The following is an 11,124-nucleotide window of genomic DNA, read 5'->3' on the forward strand; positions in this document are numbered from 1 at the left end:
TCTATCAGAGTCCTGCCCTTCTCACCACGATTCACCCAGTACATGTACCTGCAAGGGCAGTTACAAGATGCAGCTTTCTAGCATCTAACATGTTTTTGGACTCATACAAAAAAGCTGGAAGTAGCTGCAGTAACAGAAGTACATGTCAGGACTAATTCAGCTGCCACCCCTATCAGAATTATGTAGGTCTTAGCGAGGGGCTGAGCCCCAGAGCCTTCCTCCAAATGCCACTTGCAGCCATGCACAGAACACAATTGAGTCTAAAGTTGGATTTAGAGGACATTAGATTCTGCTTGCTACATCTAGCCAGAAGGACTCAAGTTACTACAAGTGCTTTTAGAAGACATCCAAGGGTTAGTGGTGGATACTCCTGGCAGTTTTGCCCATGACTAGTTCTTACCTTTTCTCCAGATACAGAGTCAGTTGCTCTGGTACTAGCTTCTTTTCTAACACTTTCACATACCCCCGATTATCACTCAAGCCAGTACAGATCATGTGAGGGTGGCTGCTGGCCCAGTATAGCTGTCCTGTGAGCCAGTCCACTGCTATGCTGTTTACTTCTCCAACATCTAGAGACACAAAAGGGTTGTTAGGACTTGCACGTGATCCCTGTCCCCATGGATAAAATAAGGTTGCTCAGCTCAGGGAGAGGCTCATTTGAATAGGTATTCATGAAGTGATACCAATTATACCCAATTCTTGTCCTTATTGGTCTGAGGAGTCTCAACCCTTACCTGGCTAGGTTTGCTGTAGTGGAGTTAGTACTAGGAGTGCTACTAGAGATGCAATGAAGCTGCCTAATGCAACTGAAGGGCCCTTGATCTGGAATAGCCTTCTCCAGCTTAGTGGGCAAAGAGCTTTCTTGGGCCTTAAAAAAAAAAAAAAAAAAAAAAAAAAAACACCCACCCCAGAGATCTCAGTGCCCTAGCCTCTTCTCTTCAGATTAATATCCCTGTTATCACTTTACACCAAGTCTTGATGCTTATAAAGAAAAGAAGAAACCAGACCAAGTACTGTGTTGTAGAGGCATTTACCTGGGTAGAATAGTGTACTGTTCTTCCCAGGCATATAGATATACATTTTTCTCTTTGCATCCACCCAGTAATAAGTTTCTCTCAACCAGTCATAAGCAATAGCTTCAAGTGTAGTTTTCGTGGAGATGAGGGTTTGATAGTCATGAGTTCTCACATTCAAAACAGCAAGGTCATGGCCTGCAGCTAGCAAGATTTGTGTGGCATTGTCTACAATAGAAGAAGAAGTCAGTACAATTAGAATTCTATTGATATTAGTTGTGGGTAGCTCCTTCTAACCCATGAGTACAAGGACATGGAAGCAGAAAGTATATGGCCACCCACTTCAACTTGACGTTGTGGTGGCTGGAGCCTTCTGGCTTCAGTAACCTCAGGCTAGAGAGACACCCACCTCCACACACAGGCTGTTGAGTGGATAGATGGAAAGGAGGCCAGCTAGCAGTCCCGAGTTGATGGCTGTAGATACATTCACCTGACAGGACTCAAAGCCCATCCCTGGAGCAGGTTTGGTTTTTTTTTTTTTTTGTTTTGTTTGTTTGTTTTAAATACTAGAGTTGGCTGTTGACTGGCAGTCATGAGAGGGGAAGAGTTTAATAGTGAGTGTTAGAAGCTACTGCATGATCATTGGCAGTGCTGCTGGTATTTATGCTATGGACCCATCACCTTAGCTACTCAGTAGGGCCTGGAATTTGTTACTCTCAGCAGTCACTACACTACTAGATATTTGCAACTAGAGCAGTGGTTAGTACCAACTAGGAGTCGCAAGTTCTAGTGACCAAGAAAGTGTTCTTTAAAGCAGTAATGCAAAGAGTGTACATTCACTAAAGCTGCAGCAGTTTGCAGAGATTGAACTATACTGAAGAACATGCAAAGTTTTAAATCAGCAACTCTGAGAAAGCCATCTTGAAAAGCAGATTATAGTCTTTCCCCTCACCCATTTGATAGTTGGCATTCCCAGGGGCAAGGTCTAGTTCTGGAAGCATAAGCGCTTCCAACTCAAGGCTAAGGCATTAAAAAGCCAACCTTCTGTTAGACAGGCTCAAGATAGTAGTTTCTGTATTACTGCAAATGCAGATGGCAGAGATTGAGTTTGCAGCCAACTATCTAGGCCTTATGAAGCCCTTCAGCACCTCCATTATGTGTGGAGATAAGTTGGCCTTAGATACCAACTGTTACTCCAGCTCATGGATTCAGCCCATCTGGAAGGCTTCTACTAGTTTTGGAGAGGGAGTGAGGGAAGAGAGGGTCAGGCTAGACTAGACTGGAGTTCAGCACTAGCCAGTCCAGAAGTATCCCTCCCCTTCTCCATACAAGAGAATGGAGAAACAAGTGGCTCTGTAGTTGTCCATCTATGAAAAGACAAGTACTCTAGTGGTCAGCCTCCATAATGCTGCTGTCAATGTCAGCAACAGCTAGCAAGTAGACATGCCATTACTGTCACCTAGGAAATAAGCCAAGAGACGTAACTTACTACAGGAAGCCTTATTAGGAGCTGGACTCCAGCCATTAGTGCTGAAAGCAATACAGCTGTATTACTTGCATGTGGGTTACCATACATACCAGCAGCCTTGCATGTAGTCCCACTGTGGAGCCAGTAGCCCTCCATACAGCCACATGTAAAAGAGCCAATGGTATTCTTACACAGCTGGCTGCAGGGATTGTATTCCAGGGCACATTCATCCACATCTGTAGGGAGACACAGAAAAGTCAAGAAGCTTAATAGTAGTTATTCCAAGCATACTTTACAGCTTCAAGATCTACTGCAGTAAGGATAGATGTCTATTTTATAGACCCATGCCCTCTTTAGCCAGAACGCTGGCCTTTAGCCAGAACACAGCCAGGGCTGGAGCTCAGGCTTACTATATGGAGGTGGTTAATTAACTCCTACTCTTGTATACCTCACCTCCACCCTCATACTTCAAGCCTACTGCAGTTCAGCCAAGAGGCCCATGCCTCAGATGTCTATAGCAATGTGTTTAACTTGTCTAGCCATGTACCATGTCTAGATAGAGCCACTATTACAACATGAAGTATTCTGTAGTGGTCTACTAGCATTAGAAAAATTGAACTAGTTCTTTAAAAAGTTCCCCCCGTCCCATCAGGACCTTAATGGTACTGATATGGGCTATACTGCATACTAGTGTTGTGGAATCCTGGCTTCCTCAGCTGGGGAAACATTCTGTAATTTTGCAACAATTCAGGTGGAAGAAGCAAAGACACAAGTCACTAGACCTTTAAAGTCTAAAGGCACCAAGTTTAAGACATTATAGTTAAATGGCACACAGTCATCCAATTGAAGGCTGGCTGTACAGATAAGCAGTGAGCACCTCCATCATGAGGTCATGAACACTGCCTTTGAAGCTACACAAAGCTCATGGACCAACTTGAAATTTTCCCATTACTGCAAGTTGCATGAAAACAGGCTTCCTTCTTAAAAAAAAAAAAAAAAAAAAAGGAAAAAAAAGAGGAAAAAAAAAAGGGGTGCCAAGATCCAGATGCAGTCATACCAGTACAGTTCTGTCCATTAACATGAAGCTCCCAGCCAGCACCACATGAGCACTTCACACCCCAGCGAGTTCCAGTACATTTTCCCTCACAGCCTCCATTATTTACAAAGCAGTTTTTGCCTGGGGGAAAGAAACAGAAATAAGAAATCTTGACCGTAAGTTGTTTGGAGGTTCATACTATATGGTGCGAGTGACCAGCATGTGATCTATTTATAGGAACAGGCATGATTACATACCACAGGTAGTGATCTCATCTGTTCCATCTAGACAGTCCCTCTCATCATTGCACATAAGTGACTCCATAATGCATTTCCCCTCATCACATTGGATCATGCCTTCTGGACAGGATGCTGTGTCAGAGAAAAAAAAAGTCCATTTACTCCAAAGCTGGATGTGACATTAGCCACAGAACAGATTAAGTACGTTAAAATATTGGAGGCCATAAACCATCCCTCCTCTCCCCACAACTCTGGCCATCTGTCTTTTGGCATACGGCAACAGCCTAAGAAAACCCCACGTAAACAAGCCTCCCCCCCACCCCAAAAAAATCCACCAAAATCCATACAAACCAGCAACTTGCACATCAGGCATCTACATTCCTACCAGATGCCAGATGCAAGACAGAGCTTAAAAAAGTGATGTTAAGAGGTTGAGTTCCATGCAAGTTTGCCTATGTGGCTATGGTGTTTCACAGCTGAAAGTAGTGCTGTTTCACCTCAAGTTAGCTTTTCATCCAATAGCTAGAAACTGAAGCTTTGGGAGAGGCCAGGTACCACATCAACATGTTAAAAGTGCATGCATGATGCTACTATACAGGTTTTGCTTTCAGATGCATACCTGCTTATTTTGGAGCTCTTGTTTGGAGTCTCCTTTGAGACTAGTGAAGACTGAAGTGAAACAGTACCATCACAATGCCTTGGCAGTTTTAAGCATAGAAGTAAATGCCAAGTTGGTCTCCCAGTTCCCACACAGGGTCAAGAACCTGGGTTTCCCTTCTGAAGGCATTATCACCAATCAAGATTAGGCATCTGGTACAGCTTATTGCCAGATTTTAGTTTGCTGGATAGATCCAGCCCAGTTTCAGTTATCATATAATGATTGACAAGTTGCTTATCCTTGGGACATTAGGGCACAAAAAGCTTACCACAGGTGTTACTAGTAACATACCACAGACATCTTCATCTGAAGAATCTCCACAGTTGTTGATGCCATTACACTTCCAGTCCTCCATGATACACACTTTGTTCTTACATTGCCACTGTCCTGGCAGACAGTGGCTCTTGGGACAACTTGCTTCATCCGAGCCATCTTCACAGTCTTCATGGAGGTCACAGACTTCCCAAGTATCGATGCAGTGAGAAGTTCCCTGACAACGAATTTTCTTCTCTCCACATACTGTGGTGAAATTAACATGCATTATAGGAACAGTCTGTAGACCAAGGTAAAGTCCAAGGAGTGCTACAGGTTTATCTTGGGACATGAGAACCACTTCCTGAGTACTACCCAGTCAAAGAATCCTTCACTTGAGCCTACCTTGATAGGATGAAGTCCAATTAGCTCTTTAAAAGAGCTCACAGACTACCTTTGAAAGGCACTCAAGAGTTCACATCTAGCTACTAAGTGTCCAAGCCATACAAGGTAATTTAACCAGAGTTGGGTTGAACAGCATCTCATTTATTTGGGGGGGAAAAAAAAAAAGAAAAAGAGGGGGAAAGGGGAGAAGAGATTAGGTTTGGTCTAACAGGTACATGACAATTTAGTGTGTGCATGCTCAAATGACTGTGGTAAGCTATGTTTACCTTAGAGGAAAAAAAAACAAAACAAAAACAAGACAAACCACCCCCCCACCCCCAAACAAAAAAAAAAAAAAAGCTACACACACTGAACTGTCACTAGGTAGTTTCAGAGGTTCTTTGAATGCATCATCTATTATATCTGGGCTATGTGAAGTCCAGTTTGGAGTTAGCTATTTCTGCTGTAGTCTGCAGGACAGGGAAGCATCCAACTTGGCTGGCAAGCCATGGCATAGATGTCAAATCAAAGTTACTTGCCTCAGCATCTATCTATTCCTTCCCCCGAAGCCAACTTAAGTTCTCCTTAAAAGCAATATATTGTCAAGGCTTATGAGACAGCAGTGATGGTGCCGTCTTAAGCTTCAGCTGCACACACTCCCATGAAGTGATGTAATCTTTTATCAGTTGGCGTTCTGGCAGAAGATTTATCATGATGGGTATGGAAGAACCATGCACAACATGCCATGTCTTTTGTCCAGGAAGCCAACTTAGATTTCTAGAACACTGAAAGAAATAGGCAGAAAACTGGACTCCTATTAACTCAGCTTCTGTCATTAGGAGCAGCCCTAGTGTTCAATACGCACTCAGTTCAGAATCCATAGCAGTAGCTCATCTAGTTGAACTACTAGATTTGTTATCTCTAGTGCATGCTACTGGTCAGCCCATTGTTAGACTAGCTAGTAGAGTACTTGGGTACACATCTCTAGAGACATTTCTAGATAATCCAAAAAACCCCCAACTAGCTTGATACCTTACATACCACAGTTTCTCTCATCTGAGCCATCCATGCAATCACTAACACCATCACAGAGCCAGCTACTAGAAATGCATCTTCCATTGTCGCATTGCCATGCATTTGGGTCACCATGACATGCTACTTCTACATAACAGCAAGAAAAAGATAGAAGTCAAGTTAATTTGTCACAGCTGTTAGTGATACACAAGCTATTACTGCTACTTCAGTGTAGTAGTATTGATATCCTTTGGATAAGAATGGTTCCGCTAGAAGGCAACCAATCCATTTACTTACAAGACCACCACTAGTAGTACAATGCTACAGTCTAGTTGCCCAGCTACAAGATTGGCTTGAGCAAGGAGAGGTAATAGAAGCTTTAACAGCAATTTGTTTTTCCTTATAAAGGGAGGTAAACATTGGAAAGGTTAATGGCACAGAAAGCACAAGTCACAAGTAGTAACTAGTACTTATCAAAAAAAAAAAAAAAATCTTAAAAAAAAAAAAAAAAAAAAAAAAAAAAAAAAAGTTCAGCTTCAAAAAACAAAACTTGTTCACCAAAACTAATCTTAAAAAAAAAAAAAAAAAAAAAAAAAAAAAAAAAAAATCAGTTTAGGGGAATTCCTGACCTCAGATTTATGGATTCCCATTATTGCAGCCAAGAAGTTTTACTGAAGCAATAGCCATCCTGCTCTGCAAATGCTTACCACATCCTAGGTCTTAAAAAGCCAGATAAGCAGCCTCTGTGGTAGGTGAAACTGTACTTGGATTTAAGCCTTTGCTTCACTGCAACCTAATTGTTCTCCTAAAAGGAAGCTAGCTTCCAAGACCAAACAAGATTGCCAAAAGCGGTGTTCTATAGATGTTCCTCTACATCAACTCTATTAGAGTGGGTGCCAGAGGCTAGAACCACTTAAGCTTTTTTACAATCCTAGTTAAGCTGTAGGTAATAGGGCATAAAATTCTTTCTACATGCAGTATTCTGTAGGACTAAGGCTTGAAGAAGTTGTCAAGAAGCTTCAAGCTCTGCATTTGCTTAGTTTCTCTGGCCAGTCCTGTCCTCCTCCAGGTTCTTGCCAAATTATAATAAACCCCCCCCCCCAAAAAAAGCTTCCCTTCAGAAGTACAGCTAAAAGCCAGCAGAGCTGCTATGGGGGTTATATACAGCAGATTTCTGTTTTAGTGGGAAGTAATTAGATGACAGCACATGTTTCTCCAGCTAACTGCTTGTTCTCCTACCTGAAGTGAATAGCATTTCCCCCACCTCAAACAAAAGACCTTGTTAATTAAAAAAAGTCCTCTTTATTCAGAGTTTCACATGCAAGTTCTGTGCCTCCCCCCCCCCAGGTTTAGAGATAAGTTGGAAGCACTGGGAGCAAGGGGGGGGGGGAAAGAAAGGAGACAGGTTGGCACATGCTGCTGTAAATACATTAGTGTAGATAGGCATTTGTTCTCCGTGTTGGAGTGGGTGTTTAGATTCAGTTCTGTCAGAACTCCTAAGAAACTTTTATAGAGTCCTTCCATGGAGTAAAGGGACTTTGGAATTTGTGTTGCAAGCAAGCCAAAAGCTTCATTGTCAGGCAATCCATAAGCAACAGCCAGCTTTCTGGTCCTACCTTCCCCTTCTTTCACCCACACCACCCTGAAGGCAGCCATTGAAAAAAAAAAAAAAAGTTTACTTATAGGAGCAAGCCACCCAAGTAGACCAAGAACTTACCACAATCTTCATCAATCCCATTAGTGCAATCATGTTCCCCATTACATAGCCACATTAGAGGAATACACTTTTCTCCACATGCAGCCTGCTGTGTAGTACCACAAGCTTGCTCATCTACCAATAAAGGAGGCAAAAGTTAAAGGTTGTATCAGCAAGTGTGAACACCTGCCAGGCAAGTGCTTGCTTTGGCCAGTACCATTATTGCTAGATCACCTAAGTGGATCAGGCTTGGTCACACTTGTTTTCCAGATGGTCTCCATTCTTAAATGCTATCAGTATGGTACATTTTTAATGAGAAAAAACCATGAGGTAGCAAGGTTCATGACACTAAACCCATCAGGGAAGGGCCAATAGCTCTGCCTGCTACTAAATCTTCTTTGTTCCTGTATGCAATATACCTCATCCAATGCACCAAATGCCCTGATGGAAAATACGTAGGACAGACCAAACAACAACTGCGCACCAGAATGAATGCATACCAGAAATCTATCAAAGATAGAAATACCCAATTACCAGTGGGGGCACATTTCTCACAGGAGGGCCACTCTCTCTCTCCAATCCTCTCAGTCCTGATCCTCAAAGGAAACTTACACAACACTTCCCAGAGACAAGCCTATGAACTCCATTTCATCAACCTCCTGGATACTAGAGATCATGGACTAAACACAGACATTGGATTTTTGACACATTATAATCTGCCTGGCAACTGACTCCCCAGCCCAGCCCCTGGCTTCTTTACTTTTCATTCCATCCAGGAAGAGCACACACCAACTGCTGAAGCTTCTTTAGCCTGACAAAGGGTTTTTGAACCCCAAAACTTGCTTAATAGCTATTCTCCAACTATTTGGGTTGGTCTAATAAAAGATATCAAGTTCACCCAAGGAACCTTGTCCCTGTAGGGGAATTCAGTGCCTTTGACTACAGAATGCGCGTGTGCGCAGTAGCTGGTACACCACATGCCATGTGGAAGAATGACACATGCTTTCTATAAAAAGAGAAAGCCTCGTATTTGAAGTGAGGATGTAGCACAAATCATTCCTTTGAGGCAGTGACACAAAGCCATTAGAAGCCTCCTTTGCCTTATGGGCATCTTATTTAGACAACATGGAAGGAAAGATCCTCAAATGGAACTAGGCTGGACCAACTACTTTTCACACTCCTGTATGTAATCCAAGATCACATAAAGCCACTCCAGTTTGTTATAGGCTTAACACTCCTAGTAGCTAGACTAGGAAGCTAGAGTTCTAGAATACTTCTCACACTAGCAATCAGTATGCTTGGCTTCTGAGCATATATGCCCACAATCACTTCTTGATCAAAACCAGAGGTTGAACCCCAAACATGGCAGAGTCCCATGTTTATACCAAGTCCATGGTAACACCACCAAGTAATGGAGGTTCAATGTGCACAAACACAATGCTAGGGCATTACTGGAAGTTAAGGCCCATGCTAGTCTCTTTCCCATCAAGAAGATCCCTAGTATATAAGACACTGCCCCCACCCTGACCAGAGCCTCAGACCTCTCTCTTCCCCCCCCCACCACATCCTGGAGCACACATTACACAAAACTGAAGTGTAATTACATCAGGTGAGTGTCTCTAGTTCCAAGTTAGTAGTGATCGAGCAGAGCTTCGGCAACTCCTAGACCACTGCACCCTGGTCAGTAGGAGAGTCCTCAATGAGCTGCCTATGGTTACTGATCAGATGTAGCTGTTTCTCTGTAACATTGCTTTGCTGTATATCTGATCAATAGTTTGCCACAGCCAACAGCTATGGCTGAATTGGCTCAAGTATTGGACAGCCTGCATGAACACAGCTTCTCCAACCCATACTAGAGGTTTCAGCACTCACCCAGCAAGGGCAACTGCTGCAGCACAGTCCAACTTGGTCTTCCCCTGGGGGCTGAAGGAAGGTGTGTAATGAGACTGATGGGACACCCAATTCAGTTCTTTACTGCTTAGCAAGAAGCTCCTCTTGACCTTCCTGTTCTAAGACAAGTTACCTAGCCGCACTAGTAACTCATTAAGCAGCAGCTAACAGCATGCCTGCCTTCAACTACACTGTTTTCCCAAAACAGGTGCCTGGGAGTTTGCAGTTTGCCTTGCAATTGCAAGTATTGCCAAGTACTAAGCATAACACCAAGTGCTACAGGCGCATCAAAATAGGGCTGGAAGGGACCTCAGGTGGTCATCTAGTCCAACCTCTGCACGCAAGTACCTATCTAACCTGCTCTTATGATCCAACCTGCTCTTCAAAGGAGGTTCCACCACTTCTGAATAGCTTGTTACAATGCCTGACTAACCACTTGAGGAAGAAGCTCTTTCCAACATCCAACCCAAGGTTTCCTTACTGCAGTTACTCCTTGTTCTTCACCCTGCAGCCACACAGTAGTCCAATCACCAGCTTTAAGGCATAGTAAAAGTAACACAGTAAAGCTGGCATGAGTGACCCACAGCCCCCAGTCACTTGACCAGTACTAGAGAATCCTCACATGCCTCCTTCAAAAAAAGGAGTGGAGGCTCCCAAGCTAAGCAGGTATCCAGCTTGACATGGCCAGCCCCAGAAGGCTTTGTGCAGGAGGCCCTACACAAGCCAACTATGCTACATTGGCACACTAGTGCCCAGCCAGCCACCATTTGTGGCTTTCAAAGCCCACCTTAGTGAGGCTCCCACACTAAACAGGCAGCCAGCAGCTTGGCATGACTAGAGAAAGTTTGAGGGCAAGACTTGTTGCTCCCCTGCCTGGGGCAGGGAGAGGGACCGCTCACTCGGGGCACAGGCTGAGGAGAAGTGCAGGAGCCCTCGCCCCGCTACCTCCCGCCCCCAGGCGCGCGGAGCGGGACCCCCGGGCCAGCAGCGGCCAAGGGCCAGGGCGGGACCCCCTGCGGAGCCCGCGCATCCCAGCCCACCCCGCTCACCCGCGCCGGGCAGAAGGCGGCCCCAGGCACAAGCCGCCGCCAGGAGCAGCAGCAGGAGCCGCAGCCGGAGCGCGGGGCGCCCCCTGGATGGGCCCGGGGAGGGCTTATATCCCCGCCCGCGGGCCCCCATTGGGCGGCGGCCGGGAGCAGAGGGGAGTCAATCAGGCGGGCTGCGGGGGCGTCGGGGCTCTGAGCCCGCTCGGACTGGTGGGGGGTGGGGCGTGCCGCTCCCCCTGCTGCACTAGGGGCGCCCGGACACCGGCCATCCCATCCCGGCCCTGGCCAGCCCCTCCTGCTGCAAAGGCGACCAGGAGGGGACTGAAGGAGTGAAGCACTTCCTCCCCTGAATGATGCTCAGAGAAAGCCAGCTCCTGTCTTGTTAATGCTTGGTGTCCGGAGCCCTGCCGCCACAATGTCCTGCAGGG

The 11,124-nt window shown here is 45.1% G+C and overlaps 1 protein-coding gene across 1 annotated transcript in view; it reads right to left on the reverse strand.

Moving 5' to 3' along the window:
- Positions 1-10,829, reverse strand: part of LOC102384636 (prolow-density lipoprotein receptor-related protein 1-like) — a 31,915-nt gene extending 21,086 nt beyond the window's left edge. The window contains exons 1-10 of the mRNA XM_025191423.1: positions 10,700-10,829; positions 7,782-7,895; positions 6,092-6,211; positions 4,706-4,933; positions 3,775-3,888; positions 3,539-3,658; positions 2,592-2,717; positions 1,035-1,241; positions 401-569; positions 1-48 (exon numbers count right to left, since the gene is read on the reverse strand). The exon at positions 1-48 is cut by the window's left edge and continues 145 nt beyond it. Coding sequence (XP_025047208.1) covers positions 1-48; positions 401-569; positions 1,035-1,241; positions 2,592-2,717; positions 3,539-3,658; positions 3,775-3,888; positions 4,706-4,933; positions 6,092-6,211; positions 7,782-7,895; positions 10,700-10,829 — 1,376 coding nt within the window. The remainder of the gene's footprint in view (positions 49-400; positions 570-1,034; positions 1,242-2,591; positions 2,718-3,538; positions 3,659-3,774; positions 3,889-4,705; positions 4,934-6,091; positions 6,212-7,781; positions 7,896-10,699) is intronic.
- Between the last annotated feature and the right edge of the window lie 295 nt (positions 10,830-11,124).

This window comes from Alligator sinensis, unplaced genomic scaffold, assembly GCF_000455745.1.
Source record: "Alligator sinensis unplaced genomic scaffold, ASM45574v1 scaffold208_1, whole genome shotgun sequence".
Classification (NCBI taxonomy): domain Eukaryota; kingdom Metazoa; phylum Chordata; order Crocodylia; family Alligatoridae; genus Alligator; species Alligator sinensis.